The 27,761-nt window shown below is 33.1% G+C and overlaps 1 protein-coding gene across 2 annotated transcripts; it reads left to right on the top strand.

The window, feature by feature from the left end:
- The first annotated feature begins 8,699 nt into the window (after window positions 1-8,699).
- Window positions 8,700-18,045, top strand: LOC131062316 (large ribosomal subunit protein uL5z). Of its 2 annotated transcripts, none has more exons than XM_057995953.2 (5): window positions 8,700-8,852; window positions 16,651-16,779; window positions 16,911-16,953; window positions 17,051-17,246; window positions 17,688-18,045. In XM_057995953.2, exons 2-5 carry the CDS (start codon window positions 16,675-16,677, stop codon window positions 17,884-17,886), a joined length of 543 nt encoding a protein of 180 aa, XP_057851936.1. In that variant the 5' UTR covers window positions 8,700-8,852; window positions 16,651-16,674; the 3' UTR covers window positions 17,887-18,045. The 2 variants fall into 2 exon arrangements, with proteins under 2 accessions (XP_057851936.1, XP_057851937.1); XM_057995954.2 differs by having other exon boundaries at window positions 8,736-8,889.
- Window positions 18,046-27,761: the final 9,716 nt, after the last annotated feature.

Genomic DNA, 27,761 nt, shown 5'->3' with positions numbered 1-27,761 from the left:
TTACCGGTTGTTTGTTACCGATACCGATACACAAACAATTAACTCACAAGACATTTCTCAAACAAGAACTTTAGGCTAACTTTTATGCATCTCAACTATGTAGATAGACCTAACCTTATATTAGTAACATGGGATTCAAAAGTAAACTTACCATATGTGCTCCCCCTGAGCATCGATATGCCTAGTTTGAAGAGGAACTGTCATCACTGATGGATGGTGACTTAGTTTCTGGAGGACTTTCTCCTTATTTTCTTTCTTCTCTCTTAATCCATGTCTTTTTCATTTCGTTCTTCACCTCTTCAATTGCCTTCTTTCCTTTCAATTCACTTTGTCCTTTCTTCTTGTCATACCGGTTATTATCTCCAAACTGGTTATATGATTGGTTCCTACACTCTCTGGCTAAGTGATCGATCTTATGACAATTGAAACATGCCATGTACCAGTTGTCCTCCATGGTCCTGCATTATTTCTCTGCCCTAATCTTACTCTGCAATTTGCTACAACATGACCAAAATTACCACAAGTGGAACAGGTGACATTGAACTGGTTATATCTTTTATTAGGACTAAGTAGTTTGAATGGTGATCTTTATACATTTGACTTAAGCCTGCATTCTTCAGATTTGTGTCCAAGCTTATTGCATGTAAAGCAATGTCCATTGAATCTTATTCTATTTGACATACTGCTAGATTGAGATCTACACTCATAGGCAGTGCGACCATACTTATGATAGTTATGGCAGTAACCATCAAAGATGAAAATCTTCTTTTGACTAATTGATTTGTTTCTACAGACATCAAACTTATGACCCAATTTACCACAATTATTACAAGAATATTTGGGAAACTTCATACCTTTCACTTTGGAATGATTCCTTCTATCATCTTTTATCCTTTTGGATTTAAATGATTCTCCAGTTTCCATAGGACCTATATCAGAGTAACCAAGACTGGTTGTTTCCTTTGTTCTTCTCTAAGCCTTCAACTGTTTATCTATCTTCTCAGAGCTTTCATTGAATTTCCTCAGCTTCTCATTTCTCTTATTTTCAGCTTTCAAATCACTCTTGAGTTTTTCAATCTCTTTCACCATCTTGTCCTTTTCTTTTGTGTTGTCATGCAGTTGCTTATGTATGTATTCATTCTCCCGAGTGAGAATTCGGATTTCTTCATCTTTTTCAATCATGATTGCATCATTTTCTCTCAGGGCATCTTCAACAAGCCTTTTGGATCTTTCAGCTTTTGACAAAGCTTCTTCAGCATCTCTTTTTCATTCATTAACACTTGTGCTGGCTTCTAGTAACTCAGTCATTCTCATGGCTTGACTTTCATGTTCTCTTTTGAGATGTGTGATTTCTTCAGTTAGATTCTTGTTCTTTTCCATGAGTTCTAAGACTGCTTCTTCAACTTCTTCAGATCCATTGTTTAGAGAGTTGATCTATGATGTCCTGACTCTCATTTAGCTATTGAGCTAGTTCCTTTCTTTTTGCAAGATATTTTCTCAGTCTCTCTTTCATCTGAGTAATAATTTAATTTGCTTCATCAATCTGCTTCTGATATTGATATTCTTCCAAGATCTTTTTCCTCAAGTTGTCAAGATTCACTTCAGAGGACCAAAGCTCTGATACCAATTGTTAGTCCCAACCAGTGCTGAGAGGGGAGGGGTAAATCAACACTTTACCGGTTTTACCCAATTAAAACTTTTAACTCGAGTTTGTACTAACTTAACATTCATCAATATTAATAATTACTGCAGAAGAATATGCATGCATGAAAAGATACAAAGTGACACAAAGATTTATCTCGTGGAAACCCAAATGGGAGAAAACCACGAAGTGAGTAAGAACTCACAAAATTTGTACTCTTCTGAAGCACTCTTGGTGAGGAGCCATCCCTGTTAGGAGATTACAAAGACACTATTAGGTGTCACCCAGTTAAGGGATTTTCTATTAAGGCCTGCCAATGCCTTTACCCTATTAAAGGTAGCCTTGTTAAAGGTCTTAAGATCATCAATTAAGATGACACTTCTTTAAGGGATTTTTTTACAATGGGGCCTGTTAAAGTCCACCCTATTAAGGGATTTTAGTTGCAATGGTTAGAAAGCAACAGAAAGATGATCTGCTGGAGTGGCTACTGATAGCTTGTTCAGATCACTCTGAAAATCAAACTCTATCTGCACCAGTTGTGTCTTCTTTGCACAACACCAGTTTTCTGCTTATACCTTCAGCTCTACACTCTGTCGGTTTTCTAACCCTCGACTCTGTACTTTGTCAGTTTTCTGATCCTCGTCTCTGCACTCAACTCTACTCTCCCTGTGTACACCCTTTCTCAAATCTATTTTCACAGCAACAACAACCTTCACAAAAATGAATTTATTAACCTTTGATTCTGTCACCAAATTTCCCTCCAAAACATCAGATTCAAAATTTTGTTACCGTGCCATAAATCACTCTGCATAAATTGTTCTAGGAATCTCTATCAAAATAGTAGTTCATGTCGATAAGTCTGTCGGTTGATTGGATAAGACTGCCGATTTGGCTGGATGTTAACTGAACGTTACCAAGATTGTCGGTTACAAACTCTGTTGGTGTGCCAATCAAAATCTACTTAGTCGGTTACCTCTTATATACCGGTTTAATAACTACTTAGCTGATTATACCGATCTGTTTACTGCTTATCCGGTTTACCTCTTCTATGTCAGTCTAATCACTACTTGTTGGTTGGCCTCCTATGTGCCGGTCTACTCACTACTTGCCCTATTGTGTCGGTCTCCTTATTGCTTGCCCTGTCTACACATTACCTAGCCAGTTATCCTCTGTATATCGTTCTACTCATTGTCGATAGACTATGAAGTCTTGGAAGATGATTTTGCCAACAATGACAACCATATCATTCACTGGTCATACAAAATGCACCAAAATGCCAACAAACAGCTGATTTGATCAATCAGTTCTAATTTTAGCATGTGTTGTAGGATTTTGAAATTGAATTTGAATTTGGTCATTCGAATGCTGAAATGCACATGAAATTAATTGAAATCCAGATTTGGTGAAATGTGAAATTAGATGAAATGATATGAAATTCGAATTTGGGGAAATATGAAATAAAATTAGATGGAATTAATTGGAATTATAATTTGGGGATTTGGAGGAATTTAATTAATTAATTTTAATGAAATTATTTAAACTTAGGAAATTGAATTAATTAAACAATAAAGATTATTTAACTAAGGAGAAGGTTGTAATTAATTAATAATTGATATTTAATTAATAATTGAGATATGGTTAATTGATTAAAATGATTTGAGAATAGAAATAGAATAATTAGGAGTGTTGAAGGGCGATGATTAGAAGAAATAGTTAATTGAATCAAATAATTAAAGAATTACTTAATTAAATAGATGAATAATTAGTGTAGAATTAATGAGACATTTTTAGGTGTCTACAGTATATATTATCTCTTAGCTTCTTGTCTATTATCACTTAAGAAATGATGCTCTAAACTAAACTACAACATTAATGGACTAGTAAGTTTCTTCAATAGTGCTAATGATGATTCGAGTTTATTTGAACTTGCTAATGAAATATCAAGTAGTGATTTGAGATCTAATTGTGTTTGTTCACTCAAAGATTTTATGTTGGTTTATTCAATCATATTTTTTCTAGATCAAGTTCAAATAACTTCTTTTTTGTTTGTTTGTTCAAAACTCGTGACTATACCTTGTATGGGATTATTTTGGCTTGATGATCTACTTACAATAATCTGTTTAAAAATCCACCTTTATAATCTCTAGCTTGATTCATGCATCTATATGATTTAAAACAATGCAAAACAAAGGTAATTTACATATGAAAGATTGATAATTGCATAAACTTTCTCCTTGACACACTAGTACTAAGTAAATTTAATAGGCTACCAAGCCTTTAATGCCTTTCTCTCATAATGACATGAAAATGTTAGGACAAAACTAAAGATAATAATTTTACGTTTTATTTTTAAAATATAATTGATAGTTAGGTTTACAATTTAGTTTAATCATATGTCAACATGAGGAGTATACTTGTGAAATGTGTAGTCATGTTTGCTCAAGGGTTAGAGGTAGTAACTTGAGTCGAATGAAATCCAATTTAACTTAAAAATAAGTTATAGAAACTAGAATCCTTTTGAATAATTTAAGGTAAATCTAATTTAGGAACATAAAGTACTCTGCTACATAATATAAGTTTACAACTTTCTCAAACCAAACATAGACACATGTATTTAAGTAGTACACTATTAAAGAATATTAGTGTAATGGTTATCAATATATGATTATGCAATTCATACCTTTATCCTCCAAAAAAAAACACAAAACAACCATAGAATAATATTTAAGTACAATTTAAAGAATACGAATTAAATAATTTAAAAGACACATAATCAAAAAATAAAATATTACGAACTGTTCCTAGAGTGGGCTCTCCTCACAGTCAGCCACATGAAAGAATAAATAGTTGCAAACTTCTCCTTGATGAAAATAGGCAAATTACATTTCTTTTATATTGAACGTGTCTGCTATATTATACATTATTTGTGCTACAATTTATATAGTCTACATCTCATAACATCTAGACTATAAAAGATATATATATTTATGTTGGTCTTTAGTCCATAAACCAAAATATAATTGTGGAAGTTAATCTTGGTCTACAACCATAATATCATACCAACAATATAAATAAACTAATAAAAGTCTTTTGTGTGTAGTCATAAATATATAAAAATACAAACATGATTTAACAAGAAAAGATATATGATCCAAAACAAATATTTTGAAATCAACATTCCCCTTCAATATGATCTACATAATAATACCTTTTATTATAGAAGATCCATTAAAGTTGTTTCATTCATTCTCAACTAAATGAATTAATGCTTCTAAAAATAAACTTATTCAAAGCAATATTTTGCTCTTCTAAAAATATATTAACTAACTTCTTTTTATATAAACTATTAGTGGCAAAAGTGGGAGGGAGATTAAGGTGGGGAAATTAAGGTGAAGATTAAATGGATAGACTCAAGCATACAAGGAATTAAGGCTGCCAAAATCTCAATAGGTTTTTAGCCCATTAAAACCCACCACAAAAAAATTACAAAAATTGTGGGTAACTTATCATATATTAAATTCTCTACATTAAGAAAGTTGCATATAACATCCTCCAATTATACATGGAGCATGCATATTGATTTACATCTATCTTGGAATTAGGAAAAACCCCATGTGATTCATAATTTGAAAATATTCTATCTATAGATTTATATAACCAAAAGTTTTAGTCAATTATATACCTCCAGTATGATCCATGTCATAGACATACATGCAAATATATATCTACTTATTATATAAAGGACCTATAAGTTTGAAAATAGTTTAAATAGTTAAACTGGATCAATGAAATACCACAAATAAGCATACATCATAGATTTTGAATAGAAAATCTATAAATTTTTTTATATCAAATCGTTATGAATCTAAAACATGCAAGTACAACCAAACAATACAAATAAAATTGATTCAAGAACTCCAAGTCATCAAATAGGCCAAGTTATACAACCATTACCATGTACATGCATATAGAGGAGCTAGGTTGTTCCAAAAGCAATCATATCGATCAATAACCAAATTCATATCCTACATTTATTTAGAGTTAATAAAATAGTTTCCTTGGGGGATACAACCATGCCCCCAACTTAAGTATGTCAAACCATAGTTATGACAACCCAAAGTTTATCCATGTTATTGGGGAGGAAGAACAAACACCCAACATGAATACTTTGCTACACATAGCCATGGAATAAAAGAACACAACCACCAGACAAGAGGGTTATTACACACTATCAAATAGGAACTCCAATTCGATATGATATTGCACATAACCACATGACCAACTCCATAATAATCTCTTATACATCCATCAATTTTGTGTTGTACCTTAGAAAAGAAGATCAATTCCAAGACTTCCACTCAAAAAAGGATTAATAATTAGTCGATTCACTCTTATAAATTTCCTCAAGCTTGCTAGACTAAAAAATCAAAAAAGAAAAATATCTAAAACCTAAAACACCATGGAACCATCAGATGCACCAACATGCTAACACATGCAATGACATGCAAGTGCATCCCAACAACATGCAAGTGCATCCAACCATAGCTCTAATACTAGTTGTAATAAAAAAATGTATAATATGTACCTTCTAGTATCCTATGCTTTCCCTAATTAGATAATCAATATCTAGATAAAAGCACATATTACCATACCTTTAAAATAGAAACATACATATTTAATTTTCAATGTTAAACTTTAGAGGAAAGATAATCTAACATTCAAATATAGTATAATTTGTCAACATAATGAAATGTGAATTAACACTTTAAGAACATCAAAGAGAAGAAAATAGATTGAAGAGAAGATACACTAATAAATGTAGGGAAAACCCTTATGAGTAAAAAATCACACACTCAAAAGCATTAAACCAATGTATTGTCTACAAAAACAAACATGTTACTATACACTGGCAAAATCAAAGCCTTAACATAGAGATTACATCTTGTTCCTTTTAAGGAAAATTGATAGCATAAGCCTATATAAAAAACTTTGCAATGACTCCATCTCAAACCCTTGGTATATAGATTCACAGAGGTCCAAAATTCTATCAAAGTACATTACCATGGGCACAAAAAAGGTCCATAAATGCCATGGTAATAATTATCAAGATCTACAACTAAACTTGATTCACCATTTGTCTTTTACTTCCTTTAGAGAGATGCTTTATGTGTTATAGTACGTTTCATAAGTTAGTCAAGATTCGTGGTCCACTTTGTAACTTCCTATGATCATGCTCTTACATATGTCATAAAATTCATCATAAACAACCCCCCACATCTTCCAATTTTATAATGACATTAGACGCTCTTATGACTTTTTACTTATACCATGAGATGCCAACACATGGAAAGGAGTGCCACCTCAAAAATCAAACACCACATTTATGTTGGAGTATACATATAATATAAAATAAAATACAATAATACCCAAATATATTTGAGAAAATGCTAAATAATAAATAATTATAAGAATTCTCAAAGGTTGAGACACTTTAATTTCCAACTATGAGAAGCATTTATCTTAATTTATAGTTGTGATAGATGATGTAATTAAAACTTGAAATTTAGAAAGATAAAATACATGGAAAGCACTTAGTTGATCTTGATGATCAACAAATAGCCACATGCTATTTTGATCATAAATTTTAACATTAAAAATTAGAGCGACAACTTCTTATACATGTTGGAAGTAGAATGCTAAAATATGAAGTAGGTTGTTCTCAAAATTTGATTAGGTCAAACTTGTGGCCTACATGTTTAAAATTTGTGTGTGGGAGTGAACTATTAGATTGAGCTTTGAAAATTCATTTACTTTCATCTTCTAGATTGTTGGATTTCTCATTGTGGTGCCTAGAGACATTGTTTAGGAGTTTATTGATTTAATTGGTGAATAAGTTCTCCTAGGTCAAACCCCTTGGTGGGACATGTTAACAGTGATGAAAAATATCGAAGACAACATTCACCACTATTTAGATGATCTAGATCACAATAATTGCATTATTTGATTCTCTAATTCCCTTAGAGATTTAAGTGTGCTCTAATGGTTTTCTCTTTGATGTTGCATTTGAAATTAAGTGCACATGGAATGCCATTAGGCATCGTGACATAACAACATGTTCACATGCACTTGTTAAGCTAGCCCATAATGAGTAGAAAATAGCAAGAGAGTTTAAATTTTCTTTTAGTGATTTGAGTTTTAGGTTCATTCATGTACATTACTTAATTTAACTAAGTCAATCTCAATATACTAAAAAATGAAGTCTAGGGTAAAATTATTATTTCAAGTTAAAGAACAAATGCATAAAAGTGTAAATGAGAGTACAATAATAATGAGTAAACAATGAATGCGAAAATGGTGTAAATAGATTAAGAGAAACACAAATAAGAATCAAGCCACAAGCTAAAAGCTTAACAAAGAATATGCTACTAGTCACTATACTATTGGATTAGGGATGTTCCCATCAAGGTTGACACAAGATGGAATGGGAAATGATGTGTGTATGCTCATTTCACCATTATGATTACTTAAGATGAAATTCCCTATGGGGCATTGATTGCACTTCTAATGGTGAAGTACTAATAAAGAGATTTCAAAAGCATAGAGTTTACCACAAAATGTTGATGCAAAAAAAATTCTACACAATTATTATTAGAAGCACTCTCAAATTAATCTCACATATTGTGGAAATACCATGTCTAATGAAGTGCTACTTATAAAGGGGACTTGCAAAGGATATCTAGTGTATCATTCTAAATAATATTGCATACTAAATGGTTGTAATTTAATGGGTTGACCACAATTGATAATTGTGATGGTATGATCTTTAATTATGTCATCCACAAGCTTCAAATCCCCTCAAAGTACTATAAATAATTGAATTGTGCCATTGTACCCTCATAACTTTGACAAAATGAATACTCCTCAATCCTTGATTCTTAATTAAAAAGATGTTAGCTTAAAGAGATCCTCTAAAATAAATAGCAATAATGATATGGGTTTGAGAAAACAAATAAAAATTAAATAACTAAAAAAATATATAAAAAACGATTAATAAATACAAATAATAAAATGAGTGAATTGGAACATTTTAGGGTTTCGCGGCTTTAGTTAAAATACCGCCTCCATTTATAACATTGTCGTTGTGATCAGAGGTTTGTTTTCAAGTTTTTGGATTGTTCGAACTCTGGACGTTTGTTTCACTGGTGAAGAGGTAATCTTTCAGCGTGATCTGCACTCATCTTTTTAAGGTTAGAGATAATTTTAATTTGTAATTGAATGAAATCCTCTTTGAGCCTGCATGAAATCTCTAGAACTTGTTGTGGCTATTTATGATGATCTTTGAAAGGAAATGCATAAATGGTGCTTTCTGGTACTTTCAATGAATTTTGGGAAGAACCCTTGTTGCCATCAGGGAATAGTGTGAGAAAAACAAAATTTGACCTTTTTTAAAACCGAAAGGGGTTGGATGAAAACTCGTATTCGGCCTTGAAAGGACGAGTTCAAAAATATATTAAAGTTGAATATGAAATAGTCATAATGAAAAGAAGGAAAATGTCAGGTGTACTAGAGGCCAAGATTTTAACTTAATTTCCTCTTTTCGGTTAAGAGTGTGTAGAAGTTTCGTTACAGGTAGCTTTGACTTTTTAAATATTTTTAGCATTGCGCGTTTGCTGTCAAAATGATGAAAACAGGCTCCTTTGGGCTTGTGTTTCTGTTGAATGAGTTTAATTACTAAGAGGAATGAATATATTTGGAGTGTACGAGGCAGAGGAGTTTATAAGGGTCTCAGCTCATTCTCAAACCCTTTTCCACTGTCCATAAAATGAGAGATTAAGATTTTTGATAACTGTCTAGAAGAGATTTATATCAGCGTTTGCTATCCTTTTTTCTATCATCAAAACAAGGCGGGGAATAGATGAAAAGATCTCGCAGTATATATTAATAATGTTAACGTGTGATCACCTAGTGAAAATCAGAATTACAAAATTACATATTTTATCAAATTATCGTTCTTTTTAATTTTTCCTTCTAAAATTATATATTTTACAGTTTACTTAATTATTAATATGAAATATCTAATAACGAAAAAGTAATAGCTCGCACACTATTGACTTATTCCTAGTTCCTCATCTCCATTTTGTAGATTTTAGTAGAGGTTAGAGGTTGTCTTTCACTTGATTTGGCTAATATATGAATCACATATTGGGTTTTATCAAGGTTGCAGGTTTCGGTTTGGACTCAGGTTCGGTTTTGCAGATTTTGGCAAAATTGTTTTGGGTGTTGGGTTCGTCCACACAAAAAAAAATTAAAAATTAGAAATATGTAGATATTTGCAGCAGTAATTATTTTCAAAATACACCACCATATTAATAGTTAAAAAAAAACTAGTCATTCGAATGTCATGATTTATATTAAACTTAAAATTTAAAAAATAATAATGTCAAGTGTCAAGAATCAGCCATCATTGATCATTGATCAAATATCATATGGGTCATCAAAAATATCATCATCATACATATTAGACTATATTCTTGTAGGTCATTTGACTTGGGTTTACTCGACATGACGATCATTTATGAGCTCTATATACTGTAGTCTCAATAGACTATAAATGATAGTTCATAGATAACAACTTGATGACTATCGTATCTATGGCTCTTCTTAGAACATTGTGATACATAGGATAGTCTTCATAGAACACTATGATCTCTCTTTTGATACCAATATCATTTGAAGTTTACTATGACTCATGATGGCTTATCTGCACATTGTCTTTGTTTGGTGTTGTATCACAAGGTCTTTATGCATATTAAGGCTGCTTTTTGAGTTTATAGGACCTTTAAGCGTGTTAAGAATTTAAGGTATTCTTAAAGTAATGGATTGGCACTGATATACATATGGTACTTGAAAAACTAGTTATAAAAAGATGTATAGGAATTACATATTAAAGGAAACTTCGGTAAATTAGTAAAATAGCAAAACTGCAGATACTAAAATACTTGAATACTACTAAAATTTGACAAATGAAAATGTCAAATTGTAGATTTCTATCATATCCAAAATATCATAAAGATGATTGCATGAGTAGCATGATATCAAGATTACAAAATGTAGTGAAAGGAGGCTTCTAATCATATCCCCAAACTCCTTATCACTTGAACTACTAGACTCCACATGGTCAAGCTCTGCTAAACTAATGCCAACCATACCCTGCCTCTCGAATTGTAGCACCCTCATCGATCTGTGCTGGCTCCTCTTGCTCTACATCCCAATGTTGACAAATTTAAATTTCACAAGTTTCAACCTAGTTTGCCAAAAAGGAACATATTTCCACACCTTTTCTTCGAATAAAAAGGTGTACATTAACTCTAGTAATGCTGCCAAAAAATTCTAGATCACAAAAGTGGCATTTACACAATCTTGTGCCACCGGGTGTCCTTGGCTTGCCTGGTAATTTTGTTGCAAACTGTCTGAGAGGAGACTTACGATCAAAAGGACCCCTAGCATACTTTGCCGTTAATGCGGAGGGGCACTATACTTGCAGCTGTACTTGCCGTGCGACTAGTTTGGGCTTCAGGTTGAGGCTCAGCCCTATGGTCACCCCCCTCAGCCTTAGGTGCATATGTAGATCCAGTACTTTCACCTTGAACCTCTACCTCATTGTCACTCATGCTATGAGAGCTCATTGTGACATTGCAATAAACAATATAGATTCAAATTTCATATGTTTCAACCTAGTTTGACAAATTTGAAAATAATTTTTAAATTTCAATATTGACAAATTTAAACTTCATAAGTTTCAACCTAGTTTGCCAAAATGGAACATATTTCCACACCTTTTCCTTGAATAAAAGGTGTGCATTAACTCTAGCAGTACTGCCAAAAAATTCTAGATCATAAAAGTGACTCTTCCACAATCTTGTGCCACCAGATGTCCTTGGCTTGCTTGGTATTTTTGTGGCAAACTGTCAGAGAGGAGACTTATGATCAAAAGGACCCCTAGCATACTCTGCCAGTAATGTGGAGGGGCTCTATACTTGCAGCTGCACTTGCCAATAGAACTAGTTTGGGCTTCAGGTTTAAGCTTCAGCCCCATGGTCACCCCTCTCAGTCTTAGGTGCATAGGTAGATTCAGTACTTTCACTATGAACCTCCACCTCATCCTCACTCATGCCATGGGAGCTCATTGTGAAATGGCAATAAACAAATATAAACTCGAATTTCATAAGTTTCGACCTAGTTTGACAAGTTTGAAAATAAAATTTATGTTGAATCTTGATGGCAATATGAACAATGAACATTGCAATGAATCTATGAATATGCATTTGCAGCCATGTCTCTGGAATTATTATCAAATTTTAACTTTGAAAAAAAAAAGTTGAAACTTACAAAAACAATTAAAAAATTAGTCATAGCATCCTACCTTGTGCTTGAAAAATCCATCCAACTTGGTGTAGAATCCTCTTCTTCTCACCCCTCTTGCATTTGCAACACCTCAATTACACTCCTCACCTCTCTTGCACTTGCAGCTCCTCTTCAACCTAGCTGATGAAATGAAATTGTGGGTGAATGTGAGGATTTTTGAGGGTTTAATAGAGTTTAGAGGGCATCGAGGGGCCTCACTTGCCATTAGGGTTCGGCCCTTGCCTTTTGAGTTTTTCAGATTGTCTAGGTTTATATATATTTGTAAAAGCATTTTAATTAATTTAACATATATGTTTTTTTTGTTTTCAAGCCTTTCTTTGTGTGAGAATTTTTTTTCTTTAACTGAAAGAGCCAAATACATAGTTATAACTAATAATTGTCCCTCGGTGTACGTACATTTCAAACAATTTTTGACACTAGCTCCTTTGTCTTGTAGTTCGTGCTCAATTATTTTTTTAAGTGATGCCTTATATCTGAACCTTTCAAATTAGTTTCAAATAGATTCTGGATTGTATTCATTACATTTAAATAAAAATTCTTTTTTCTAGAAAGATGGAGATTTATCCTGAAAATCTTGTCATTTTTTCCACCAAATTTTGGTTTGACGCTTTCATAATCTTCAGTTCATCCATGCTATCTGTAATGCATTTCTCTCTTGGTCTATTTTTGGCCTTCTGTTAAGAAGCAAGCAAAACACACAAAGCTAGAAACTGAACCAAAAAGCTGCATTAGAAGCCCATGCAGGGGTGTAGCAAGCCAAAATATAAATTAAAAAACCAACATGATGATCCCAACAGCAAAATTCTGACCAGCACCTATTTCATGGTAGCTCTGTTACTCCGACATACCTGTTAGTTTTTAGTGATCAGATTAGCAGTATAGAACAGAAAATCAGAATGCAAAGTAAATCATACACAACACACATGTACCCTGGGAAAACCTCTCTCTTGGAGGAAAAACCCAGCAACCAAAAAACTCAGATCTGATTAGATTTGGTATAGCAGCAGATTACATTACTGCCCTTCTAGGGCATACAAAGAACTTATCTGAATCACAGTTCAGGTCAGATTTGAACAATCACCTAGATTGTTGATAGCAGATCATGTGAGGGAGTTCGCTTGCCCTAGAACAGATGTAGCACAGGCTGAAGTAAGTTCAGCAGCGTTGGAGCAGGCTCGGCAGTCTTGGGGCAGGCTCGGCAGACCTAGGAGCAGGTTCGGCAGACCTAGGAAGATGTTCACCCAGCTAGAAGACAATTTCGCTGACTTCAGAATGTAGTTTGCTGATCTTTTGGAGCAGAACAGATCGCATTAAGGCAGATGATATTCGCTTATGTTATGTAACTTGTGACCTCAAGTCACTTCCTTTATATACATGCCCTTAACCCTTATGCCTAGGTCGGCTTTGGCGCCAAATTACAAATTCACAAGTTACATTATAGGGTCAGACCCATTTATAACCACAAGTTACATTCGCCATTATAGGGTCAGACCAATATCACAAGTCACATCGGTTAGGACCTGACCAATAACACTTTACAAGTTACATATTAATAGGTCCTGACCTATTGAATTTACAAGTTACACAATATCCCAAATAGGCCCATACACAATAAATTTTAAGGCCGAAGGCCACATTAAAATTTACCAAGCTAGGTCAGCCCAATCAAGGGATACGACCTAGCTACATTTTCAACATTACCAATACCTAATACTGGATCATTGCCTTCTATTGCCTTACTGAGTGAGTTCACCTACTACTTTTCAGCTGCAAGTGCAACCATCACCCATTTCAGTTTATCATTGCCTTGAGACACAGGGTCGTTCCTCTTACAAACTGAACTCCACGGATAATTTTGGCTCTCTTCTTTGACCGGCACAACTTTTATTCATTCCAGCATGAGAGAGAATAAGCACTGGTAACCTCCAGGAAGCCCTGATGATGAGATACCAGCAGGTGATGAACCACACTACAAATGTCCTTATAATATTCTGAAGAAGACTCCAAATCTTGAGTAATTATGAATTTCCTCCCTCATGGCAGATATGTCACCTTCCATGGACACAGGTCCCATGCCGCCAGGGCCAACCTCCACCTCATCTTTCTCTGTAGAAGTCTTCACTGGCTCATCATAAGGGGTGAGAAGCAGCATCTCTACCCAACTATCCATCTCCACAGATGGAATGGCCAAACCAAGATTTGCATGGAAGTCAGGTAAGATCATTCCTCCATACCATGTCCTGCAGGTCATCTCTGCCAGTTAAATTTTTCATGAGATTCAGTAAATTCCTATTGGGGTGATGAAAGATTTTACAAGACATTGGTCTGAGATTGCGCCATGCCTTAGTGGTTTGTGGCCATGTTCCACATTCCTGCAAGCCATCAAGCTGACACCTAGTAGAAGCCCTATGCTCAAACTGGACGACTGCCCTAAACATCACTGCCCAATGCACAAGAAACCAAACCGAACCAACCATTGAAGCTCCCATGCAAAGCATCTTAGCAGCTCGACGCAACTACAACAAATAAGCTCCTCACATGTGTGGCAGCCGTTGCCACTCACAGAATGATTGTGAAATTGACCTGACACAGGTGAAACCTGCTCATATCTATGGACAACATGATATTTAATCAATGTTGATTAAGACACAGAGGCGCAGTTAAATTATGGCATTGAAGCCCATACCAATCTTCAATATTTCCACTAATCAAAGACGAGAAGGGGGAGAGATCAATGCCATGGTTGGCGAGCAAGTCAGCCAGCTGTTCTGCTTCTGGAAGCAATGTGTGAAATGAACCAAATTGAACTTTCAACATAACAAGGTAGCTTCTTCTTGAAGGCTCTGAAATTTTGAATTCCGACACCTTTTTGAGGTCTATTGATGACAATTATAGAGTTGCCTCTGATCACTGAAACTTTACCTTCTTCCAACGGGGCCAAAGATAAACTGCCAATAACAGCCTAACAGCAAGGATTATCCTTTGATCATTTCCCCACCAGAGTTGTGAAGGATAAAATCAGCTCTGACTTGGCCCAGGTTACCCCCCGAAGCCCCATCAAAATTGAGCTTTCACCAATCTTGTGGTGGAGGGTTCCATCTAGTCTCATGCTCATTCGTTTTACAAACAGTTACCCAATAATGGGGATGCTCTCTGTAATGTCTTGCTTTTCACTATTCAATCTTAACGTCACTTGAAAAGTAAAAATTTCTTCTTAGAAAAGTGTCGATTTATGCTGATATTATACACACGTTTTACCAAACCTTGGATGAATGTTTATTAATTATTATTTTATATAATCTGCCGGGCATCCATACTATCTCAAATGTCTTGCTGTCTCTCACTATTCTATTCCAACTTCTTTTCGAGTGGTCTTTTATTTCAAGTGTGTTTTCAATTGATTGTTTTTTTATTTTTCTCTTTTTGTGTCTGCAAATTTTTTTTTCTAGTGGTATTTCAATTCATCAACTACCATGCTTTCCTTCTTTTTGGTATGAAAATTTAATTCTTCGACTCTGTAACTTAATTTATTTATTTTGTGGAGAGGTTGCAAGATTCTAGGATTTTTCCTTGACATTTTTTATTATTTTTCACAGATATTGCTTTAGTTTGTATTGAGAAGTTGATAATTATTACTACCATGCCTTATAGATTTATAATCTTAGTTTTTGTATGAGAAATTTGCTAAATTCTACAAAGTACAAACTTGTGTTATAATTTTTTTTGTTTTATATGCATTTAAATTTAGCTGTTTTTTATTTGTCTGTAGTGTATTTTCAGTTGTTGCTTTGGAATATTTATGAAGGGGGCGCGCCATGATAAAATAATTGCTAGTTATTTTTCGAACCCTAGAATTCGAAAGCGTACTATACAAGCAAGTTCATTTTTTCATGTTTCTGTTTGGTTATCGACATTTCTTTATGTATTTGCAAGTTGACTATTTTTATGCTAGCCTTCCCAATTTGGATGCATCTTAAACATTTTTAACTCCTTCAGGATGAACTCATGCTATGTTTTGTTATCTATATTCATTTGCTTCCATGCCTTCCTTTATAATTTTCTTTTTTTTTTGGTATGAAAATTTAAGGGCTTCGACCCTGTAACTTAATTTATTTATTTTGTGGAGAGGTTGCAAGATTTTAGAATTTGCTCTCAACAATTTTTTATATTTTGTCACATATTGCTTCAGTTTGTATCAGAAAGTTGATAAATTTTACAAAATTGCTTAATAGAATTTTATTCTTAGTTTGTATGAGGAATTTGCTAAATTCTACAAACTTGCTATTTATATATATATTTTGTTGTATATGCATTAAAATTTAGCCGTTATTTATTTGTCTGTACTCTGTAGTATATTTTCAGTTGTTGCTTTTGAATATTTTATGAGGGGGGAACACCTTTATAAAATAATTGCTAGAAGGTGTACTATACAAGCAAGTTCATTTTTTCATGTTTCCGTTTGTTGTCTACATTTCTTGATGTATTTGCAAAGTGACTATTTTTATGCTAGCCTTTCAAATTTTGATGCATCTTAAACATTTTTAGCTCCTTCAGGATGAACTTGTGCAATGTTTTTTTGTTAGGACTCCGCCAAAGTCAAGAGCCTCATGGCTGACAAACTCAAGAACCCCATGAGGGAAATTAAGGTGCAGAAGCTGGTTCTCAACATATCAGTTGGAGAGAGTGGAGATCGGCTTACCAGAGCTGCAAAGGTATTAATATATCCTTATGCTACGTTCTCCATATTTGTAATTTAAAGTCTTATGTACTGTAGTTAATTCTTAGCTGATTTTCCTTTGAAGGCTTGCCAAACTGAGTTTTGTTGTTTGTGGACTGTGGGTAGGTTTTGGAACAGTTAAGTGGTCAAACTCCTGTCTTCTCCAAGGGTAAGATTTGCATTGTATAAGGTGCTTTTTATTGTATTTGTTTCTCCACAATCTGTGTCTTATCTGTATTTGTCCTGTTCTTCTCTTTTACATGCAGCTAGATATACTGTCAGGTCGTTTGGAATCAGGCGCAATGAAAAAATAGCTTGCTATGTTACGGTACGAGGAGAAAAAGCTATGCAACTTTTGGAGAGTGGATTGAAAGTGAAGGAGTATGAATTACTTAGAAGAAACTTCAGTGATACAGGTTGTTTTGGTTTTGGAATTCAGGAGCACATTGATTTGGGTATCAAGTGAGTTGAAGTTATTTGAAAGTTTACTTTTTTTAAGTGCAATTTGTTTTTTCCAAAAACCAAAAATAAAATTTGCTGCACTGTGGATGAAATTAGTTTTTTTTCCCATTACAATCTGTGTAGAATTCCATATATGCTTTCGGTTTGCTGAGCCAATCCTGATTCTTAGCAATGCTATTATAATATAAAGTTATAAACCATTTTGATTTATCATTAACATATATGATTTGACAATTGACATGGAATTATCATTTATCAACCATGTCCTCAATTCTGTACTTGATTTTGTACATTCCACGCAAGTTATGGTTAAAGTTTTTTTATCCATCCACAAAACCTTGTACTGGAAACTTGGAGAAATATTGAAATTAACCATGCGTAGTGATTTTTAGAACATCAATTTGTAAAATGTCTTCGTTGTTTTATACATTTCTTTTACAGGTATGATCCTTCAACTGGTATTTATGGCATGGACTTCTTTGTAGTCCTAGAACGCCCTGGTTACAGAATTAGTAGAAGGAAGAGAGCTGTGTCCCGTGTTGGCATTCAACATAGGGTGACCAAGGACGATTCTATGAAGTGGTTCCAGAACAAATATGAGGGAGTGATCCTTAACAAGTCGCAGAATATCACCGGTTAAATGCCTAGTTGTGTTTATTTTTTGCTGTGAGTACCCTTAGTTTCTGCGTAATATTTTTGACACTCAACAAAGGGTCTTTCTTTTCTGCCGAGAAGTTTTCTTATTAAAGAATTTTGGAAGATCATAACACTTTTAAGTAAGAGGAACCATTTTCTTTTATATATCATGTTAAATTCGAAGAAGTCTTATTTGGATGTTTGTGTTGGATTGTTACAAAAGCTAATAACTACAGCAGCATGTGAAATGATGTATAATTCTTCTAACAGATAGGTAACGTTCCGTTTTTACATGTTATTTGAAATCTGTTGAGGAATCTGGATAAATACATGGTTATAAATTAAAATGAATTTGATTTCTCGTCAATTGCAGCAGTTGATCTCAATGGGGTCATGATCCCTTAACTTTTAACTTTCTTGTTTAATCTATAAGTGGGTTTTCTCATAGATTAACAATGAGGTTAAGCCACTTTTACATAATTTATGATTATTAAATTTATCTGCATCAATTTTTATAGGAGTAGGCTCTTTATATTGCTATTTATTTGTCTAAATATCTGTTTTGTGCGGTAGTTGTCTGTTGGTAACGTGGCAATGAAAATAGTTGGGATTATACGTTCTAGCAATCTTTTGAGGGTATTTTTATTTGAAGATTTAGGTTAAGTCGCTGTTGTTTTTCATGGCAAAGAGCTGCATGTTGCCTTTTCTTATTCTATATGCACACAGCAAACATGAGGAAAGGAAACTTTTTTATGTAGAAGGATAAACATCCTGAAAACTAGCTTCAGGAGAGAAGTCGCATAAGGCAGAAATACGAAATCGAAGTTTCAGGCTATACTCTTTGTTGCCTTTATTAAGATGATGATTATGATTATGCAGTTTAGTCAATATACAACTACAGAAGGAAACTCTTCCAAGTTAACTGGCTCTCTTTAATTAAGAGATTTTAAAATATTTAATCCTCTTTTATATTAAAGTTGAAGGAAAAGACCACCGCTTAAATAAGGAGAAAGTTGAGAGAAGCTACAGGGATTGGGGAAACATAATGACCGGATCATCTAATGCTTGGATGATTACTGACACCTTTAAAAAGTTTTGAATACTTACAAATGTACTAAAGTGGACCCGATTGCATTTGTTGTGTTTACTATTGATTCTAAGTTTTCCTAATTCTTGTTTTAAAGTAGTCTCTATACAAGGAACTCTGATCTGCATCCCTAGTCACTTGTCTTGATATTTGGCTGCAAGAGTGGCCTGAAACTTTTAATTGTCTATTTTTTCTGGGAAGCCAGAAGTATGTTAAGATATTCTTTATAGAAATAAAATTTGCTGTGATCTCTTTGGGGGGAATGTGAGGAACCAAGGATCTTTATGTAAAGAATGACAAGAGGAATTAGAAAGAGATAATGCAAGCGGAGAACCTATGCTCATATAAAGCTAGGTCTGAAAGTTGAATTGAATTTCACAAATCAAAGGTTTATTGATAAGTATTTGAGCTTAACAGGTTACTAGGCAACAGTTATCATGATAAGCTTCTATGAGGCAATGATGCATAGCAGTTAGACGAGAAGCTTAAGCTGCAATTACAACTACAGGTGGAATCAATAATTTAAAATCTCCTGAAGGCATTGATCGACAATGAAAAGAGTTGAAATTTGATACAACAAATTCCTGCACAATTTTAATCCAGAAGTCTTTTAATTCATGAAAGGGGCTTGTTCTAATTGAAAAGAAGAAATCCGTGGGAGTTTAAGCCAGTTTCCCGTCTTTAAACCGGAGAATTCCACGGGGATGCATAAGTATTCCTGCCATGGGCAGGAACTAATAATTAATTGTGTATAGCTGATTCTTGTTTTTTAAGGTGTAATCATTTCTTTTACTTTAATATGTTTCTTTGTTAGATTATGACTATTCATTCTTATCTTGAGAGGTTCAATCTTGGCACTCACTGTGGCAAGCGAAAAAATAAAGGGTTTATAGGTGGAGAGATTGGGGCCCACATTGAGTGCTGGTGCCTATGTTGAGGATGTAAACTTAAAAACATTTGAGACATCAATGAACACTAAAACTCATCATTTTGTGCTTAATGACGATGAATGGCGGAGTGGTGGCTCGGCTTTTTTTCTTTTTTCTTTTTAAGGGTAATGGGTAATATCAAGAGTTTTGTGGTCATATGATTTCTACAGTCTATAAGCTTAGTTTCTAGTCTTAGTTTGTGTTTATTTTTTCAATGTTTCAGATCACACTCTATGATCTATCATTAGATCACACTCTATGATCCATCGTTAAAAGAGAGCAAGAAATTTATTTCTGATGATAGATCATGGAGTTTGATCCAAAACATCGAAGAAATAAACACAGCTAATACCGGTCACCTTTTCAAGTGTCTTTTTTATTACAACACATCACATTCAAGTTATTTATCTGTTGATTTTTTAGTTCTCTCTTATACCATTCCTGCATATCATAAAACTGTTCAATTTCATATTTTTCTTAATGAAGAATTGTTTTGGATGTTTATATTGTAATATAGTTAATGTTGTGTTGTACTTATAACTCGTATTTTTTACTATATAGTTTTTATTATGAATTTTTTTAGGAGAATGTAGTTGTGAGGGATTTGATCTTTCTTAATTAATGTAATGTTACTGTGAGTGATTTCATCTTTTATAATTAATATAATGTTGCTGTGAGGGTTTTCATCTTTAATATTTTTTTATTTTTTTTAATAATTAATTTTCGTTTAATTGAACATGTTAGAATTTGTTTCACAACAATAGATTGTTTTTTATTATCACTGTAGAAGTATTACAAAGGATAGTGTTGTGTTTGATAGAAATAATAATTAAGAAATTTAGAGATGTTTAACGATTTAAAACTTGTTTCATGCACCCATTATTTAATAAAGCTTATAGGCACTATAACATCATCAAATAGAAGCTAATTTGATCACATACATCCATCACATGTGTAGAAATGTAAATTGTAGCTGAAGGAAATAGAAAACATAGATATATAGAGTTATAAGTCCAAGGCTCAGGATCTAGCTCATCCTCAACTTTAGCCTCAGAGTAGTTTGTTTGACTCCTACAAAGGTGTCTAAGGTAGGCCCTGGAAGACTGAGTAGCCATAGTCTCTGCCTTTGAGGTGCCGCAATGATCAACATTAGTTGTGTTTGTGTCGGATTGTGCTCTATCCTCTTCTGCCATAGCCATAGTCTCAGCCTCTTTGTTTGCCATGTTTGACATGCTGCGATGCGAGTCCTGGAGCTTAGACTTGGCGATTTTTACCAATACTTGCTTGAGCTTGAGTCAGGCGAGTTATGAGCAAAACTTGGGCTCAACTCACCAACTCGACAAACTCGCCTAACTCGTGACGATTTTTGATACTTTGGTATTTTGTAAGCTATTAAAGAACCATGTTGTTCCTTAACATTGTTTGAGAGATTTTAGTGCAATAAATAATTAGTCAATACTTTAGATGAGGTTGCTTCAATGTAATTGAAGTGAAAACATGTAGTAGTTGTGTATATGGCCTATATGATCTTGATGTGGTGGGCTTAAAAAATTGAAATATGATGTGGATTTCTTTTATATAAAGCAAAGTTTTAATATTTCTTATATTTAAAATTTGAAGTATATATTGGATGATTTTATTTATTAAATGATAATAATATTTAATAAGAATATGTATCAAATTGATATAGGGATTCCCATTGTCATGGGAGGATATGCCATATCTGATAGAAAGGGTGCCAAAGAGGCCATTCAAGTGCTATAAAAATGATGTTTTCCCAGAATTGGATGGTGGCTCTCCGGTGCCCTACCTCTATATTGGCGGCTGGCTAAGGCCAAAGAGAAAGATTGATTGGAAAGGTGTCCTTTCTCGGCTAAAGAGAAGGATTTATTGGATTCCCCCTACACACACATTAGCTTTCTTTTTGAGAGTGGGGCAGGTGAAGAGAGTGGCATTGGCGCCTACAATCTATCCATAGAAAAATAAAATTCGAGTCTTGGATGTTTAAATTAATGTTTTCATTTAAAACATTTTGAAAATGAAATAGGTAGAGAGAATCCAATTTTTTAAAGGATTACATATTTAGAAATGTGCTATGAAGGATAAAATATTAAGGTTTGTGCAAATAGATATAGAATAAGGTCAAATAAGTGAAAGATGTAAGAGAATGGATTTAAATAGGGATAAAATGGATATGAATACGTATTGGGCCATAGGCCAAATTTAACATGAGCATCTCTTTTGAAATGTAATTGTATTAAGAACATTCTATCAAGGTGACAAAATTGAATGGAAAATAACACGGGTATATGTATATGTTTATAACAAAATTGTTTTCCTAATTTGTCAATAAGTTAAATTATTGGTATCAAAGTATGATTTGATATCCAATATATTTTTTTTCTATAATTGTTAGCACAAAAATTAAAGAGATTAAATGCAAATAATTTTTCAATATGAATGAACTATATGCTTTTTTGAATTTTATGTCAAACTCATTTTTACATTGTGGGTTTAGATTTTGGTGAAGTAATCAAATATTGGATCAATTAGAATGCATTTTGTCCCAACCCTCCTTTATCACTTTTTGATTTGATGCAATTCTATTAAATTTTTGGTTAAGCTATTAAAAATGGTTGAATAAATGTTATAAAAGAATAAAAATAGACACACACACACGCACACTTGAGAATATAATTCAAAAGGCATTATTTTTATTTTATTTATTTTTCCTCCCAATTATGGCACATGTTGCAAGAGGAATTAGAAGCTTCTAAAGGAATCTTCAATGTCTTGCACGTAACTCCCCCCACTAGGTTTTTAATCAATTTGCATGAGTCCAATATTGGAAAAGAATCTCATTTTTAAAGAAGGGGTTGATTATGTTTTGAAGAAAATTTCCCAAGTTTTTAGTTGTAGGATCTTCTTTGGTAGTCTCATTTTCGTTGCAGGATTGTTAAGTTGTTCTTGAAGATTTCTCTCAAGTTGCAAGGAAGGATCTAAAAATGATAGCTAGAAGATTCAACTTCGAGCTTCGATAAAACCAGGTTCTCTTCTTTTGTCATATGAGAAATTTGTATTATAAAAAAAAAAAAATATATATCCTCCCTTATATAAAGAAATTTTTATTAGATTGTAAATCTTTTCTTCTTATTTAGGGATAAATAATGATGAAAATACTTTCATATAGCTCATGTAAAAGATAGCTTTATTATTATTTAAATTTCTTTAGAAATATATATATATGATCTTGCTTTTGCTTTCCCAAAAGTTTTTTTGATATGAAAAAAAAATTAAAAAATCATATTTTCCCTTATTTTAAATTTCTTTTTTTGATATTAAAATCTTCTCTGTCCTCGTTATTCTTCTCTTAAATTCAATACTGGATTGGGAATTTAAATATAAATCTGTTTCTTGCATTCAATCTTACTTTCCCGTGAAAAATCTCGCCTCTGTGCGAATACAAGATGATATTTTGCATATGAAATTATTTAAACCTCATTGTATTCATTATTCTCTGTGAAAAATGAAGTATAAATCTCTCTGTGAAAAATGAAGTATAAATCTCTCTGTGCAAAATGAAATATAAATCTCTCTCTCTGAATGTAGATTTGATCATAAATTTTAAATTCCTTATGAGCAGTCTTCTCTGTGAACAAAAAATGTCTGATAATAAAATATAAATTGTATTCATTATTCTCTGTGGAAATAAATCTATCTCTCCATGTTTGTAGTTTGATCATCTGTGGATTGAAGTCATTTTTCTTTTATTATATTTCCTTTAATAAATTCTTTCTGAATATAGATTTGATTAAATCTTAAACCCTTATCTCTCCCCTCTGATCAATCTTATGAGAGGATTTCATTTCTATTCAATGTGTAAATTATTTCCCGATTAAACTAACTCATGAATGATCTATAAATTTTATGATATTATCATTATTATTCTTATTCTCCTCGAAAAGTTAAAGAGTCCATTTTCATATATTGTAAATAATTATAAATAAACAAATATATATATATATATATATATATATATATATATATATATATATATATATATATATATATATATTTGTATATATATATACAAATATATATATATATATATATATATATATATATATATATATATATATATATATATATATTTGTTTGCATATTTTTTTGTTTCAATGAATCACCGTACGAAAATTATATTACATTACAAATAAAACACCGTGCGAAAATTAAATAGGACGTTACCAAATTTTAATGGGAGTGGGCGTTCAAAAGTTAGTGGAAGGTGAGGCGGGCACGTGGGGCCCCACCGACCCACTCCCTGCGGCCTCTGCTAGCGTAGGGGGTGTTTAAACGAGAGGAGAGGGAATGGAAAGGTGGGCCCCCACCCACCCCATACCCTTTATGATATTATCATTATTATTTGTATTATTATTCTTATTCTCCTGGAAAAGTTAGAGAGTCCATTTTCATATATTGTAAATAATTATAAATAAACAAATACATAAATATATATTTGTTTACATCTTTTTTTGTTTCAATGAATCGTCGTACGAAAATCATATTACATTACAAATAAAACACCGTGCGAAAATTAAATAGGACGTTACAAAATTTTAATGGGAGTGGGCGTTCAAAAGTTAGTGGAAGGTGAGGCGGGCACGTGGGGCCCCACCAACCCCACTCCTTGCGACCTCTGCTAGCGCAGGGGGTATGGGGTGGGCGGGGGCCCACCTTTCCATTCCCTCTCTCCTCGTTTAAACCACCCCCCCCCCCCCAAACCTTCACCGCCTCATGCATCCGTTTTTCTTTTCTAAAAATGGTACAAAATTCAATGGCTAGTTAATATCGTATAAAGCGACGGGTAGTTTTTATAATTGTAATTTTAATTAAAATTAATAATTGGAATCTTTCAATCCATTTGGAATTTATTGGGACACTTAGTTGGCATCTTAAGATTCAAAAAAAATTACTAATTTATAGGATTTGATCCAAAATTTGTTTAATGTCTAAACTAATTTTGCTTATTTTGAACTAGTGACTCTATTTCTAAATAATCTCGCAATAGGAATGAATATTGCTTAACCTTGCATGTAAATTTCACTATACTTGCATCATGCGAATTTCTATACCTTATTAGTATTTGTTGATTAGCAAGTTACACTTCCTTCATCTTCATGTAAAATACGCATTTATTGATATCGCATAAGAAACAAATTTATTATTAGTATGCGAATTTCATAATTGTCAGTATTGTGCAAGTTATATTTCGAGTTGGATTATTAATAATTTAGTGGTAGAAGGAAGATGGTATTTTTTTCCAAGTGAATTATCAACCCCATAGAAGTAGTTATTTCAATTGATTAAGCTTTGCAATGTCTATTTATGCGTTCATTTCATAAATTACGATGCTAGTTAAAAGTTTTCATAGTTCTTAGTTAGAAAACTAAATAAAGGAAGTCGGAAAACCAAAACCTAGCAGCGTTTGGTATATACAGTGCCTCTGGGTCACGCTTACGGGTAATGCCGTCGTGTTGAACTACTGCACTTAACGCCTAATAAAGCTGCATCAACGATGTCTATGGCATCGTCCCTATAAATCATCGGGGAGTAATAAGGGACACTTGGAAGTTAAAATCCAAGGGGCGGGTAATCCCCCTTGGATCGATAATCTAATAAGATAATCCTTAAATGATTTTACATCCGCTGAGTTAAACCATAGTAAACCCCTTATAGGGTTGACTGAATGAAATGCTATTGATCTAATCTTGAAGAGATATTGGCGATTGACAATTTGGTCAAGGGTGACGCTTATGATAGGTATGAAGATCTAGTCGTTTTAGGCCACAAGCAATAGGCCATCTTGAGCCTTTGCTTAAGTGCTACCACTGTGGGTAGCAACCACAGAGAAACTGTCTGGGACATTGACCCTAGAAAGGGTTGCGTACCCACAAATCAGTTTACATCAAACCATAGAGTAGAAAATAGAACTACATACTTTACGCCTTGATCCCATGCCGAAACAGGTATGTAGGCAGTCTTGGGACAGAGTAGAATCCTATTTTGAAAGATAAGTATAATAAAAGGGAAAAAGTAATTCAATGCATACTCAGAAGGAATCCCGTATGGATTCGCTTGACTTCCCGAGGTTTTAAGCCAAATTCCGAGGCGGAATTCAAGCTTGTATTATGTTATTTAATTACTCCTAAGGACGGCGACCTTGGTGCACTCCTATTAGAAGAGTGTAGTACTTAGTGAGTGGCTCAGAACCCGAATGGTCCCGATGAGTCTGTCTTTGACCAGAGCACCTCCTATCCCGATTGGATAGATGCCTACCCCGTATGGGTAGATGCCTATCCTGTATTGGATAGATGAAATCTTATGTCTCGTATGGACATATACCTAACTCGTATGGTTAGATGCTCATCCCGGATGGATGAATGCCTAATCCAAATGGATGGATGCCCAGAGTATGCGATTGAATCAAACACAATGATTAATTTAAACAAAAAAAGAATGGTCAATTTTGTTGGGTTAATCAAGGTGGGTTATTACACATTCAAGCACATTTATTCTTTAATACATGTATGCTTCATTTAAACTTTTGAATGGTTTGGAATAATGTGATAGTGGAGAAATATAAAGTCAATATTCTTAAAGATATTTCAACAATCAAAATTTATTAAATGAAATTATTAATATGCCTATTTGATGTTCCTTTTGATTTGTGATCAATTGTATATGAACAATTATTTTATAATTGACTTATAAATAAATGCTGTGAAATAATTCACGATGTTTGTCCAATAAATGACAAAGATAGTAGTTCATAATAATCAACAAGGCAATTTTACTAGGTGCCCTTTTTTTCTTTTGAATTTTGTTATTTGTCTATTTGCAAAGAAGAATGCTTCAATAAATTTAAATTTGTGGTTATTGTGCTAAAATCTCAAACCCAATTGAAAATACTTGCCACATTAGTAATAATAAAATCTATAAGAAAGACAACATCAATTTTAAGTTTGTCTTTGTATTATTTTTCAAATATGTAATTAGCATAGTATACTTTAGACCTAACTAAACATAAACATACTTTTGATGAATATCCTAAAAAGCCTATATTGGTCTAAGTCTTCTATATAATTATATATAAAAAAATAAATTAATAAACAACTAACTGATGAATTATAACTAACCTTAATAAACCTTTATTGTTAGTTTTTCTCTCATTAGGGTTTTGAAAATCCTTTATACAATATGACTTGTTTTATTTTCTTCCCTAGGGTTTCTAAATCAAATAAGTCTATCTCAATGCACATTCCACTAAGTTCTAAAACTCCTATCATGTAAAGTTAATTCAAGTATAATAAACATACATAAAATAAGATTTATGTTATTTTGAAGTAGTTCAAGTATTATGAACATAGATAAATTAAGATCTATGTTATTTTCTCACATCTAGAATTATAGTAGAAACAACAATTTATGTAGTATTGAATAATTAAATTTCTCATAGTTTGTAGTACATTTAGATGTGGGTCTTAGATAGTTTTTGTGTCACTCACGACAAAAGTCTATAATGCACCTAAATTAATTGGTTGGCGAGTGTTATAAGGTTTTGAAAAAAAAGGCATCTAGAGAAGGAAAACAAAAACTTGCAAGATTCATGGACAAGTCATGGAGATTTTATGATTGGTATTGTGTAGGTACAAAAAGGTTTGTTGGTAAATGAAGATTTTTTAACAAAGCTCCAACATGATGGTGGAATGGGAAGGAGAGAAGAGTCAATCGAGCAAAGGAGACTAGCTAATGCCAAGGATATGACCAAATATGATAAAAATGGCATAAAAAAAATTCATTACA

Source organism: Cryptomeria japonica, chromosome 7, assembly GCF_030272615.1.
Source record: "Cryptomeria japonica chromosome 7, Sugi_1.0, whole genome shotgun sequence".
NCBI lineage: Eukaryota > Viridiplantae > Streptophyta > Pinopsida > Cupressales > Cupressaceae > Cryptomeria > Cryptomeria japonica.
The sequence above is the reverse complement of the archived record's forward strand: the minus strand, read 5'-3'. Positions and strand labels throughout refer to the sequence as shown.

Bases quoted from the DNA above. Each gene is read 5' to 3' on its own strand.
- LOC131062316 (XM_057995953.2), top strand. From the start codon at position 16,675: ATGGCTGACAAACTCAAGAACCCCATGAGGGAAATTAAGGTGCAGAAG. The intron at 16,954-17,050 runs GTAAGATTTGCA...TTTTACATGCAG, and splicing joins AACTCCTGTCTTCTCCAAGG to CTAGATATACTGTCAGGTCG. The intron at 17,247-17,687 runs GTGAGTTGAAGT...TTTCTTTTACAG, and splicing joins CACATTGATTTGGGTATCAA to GTATGATCCTTCAACTGGTA.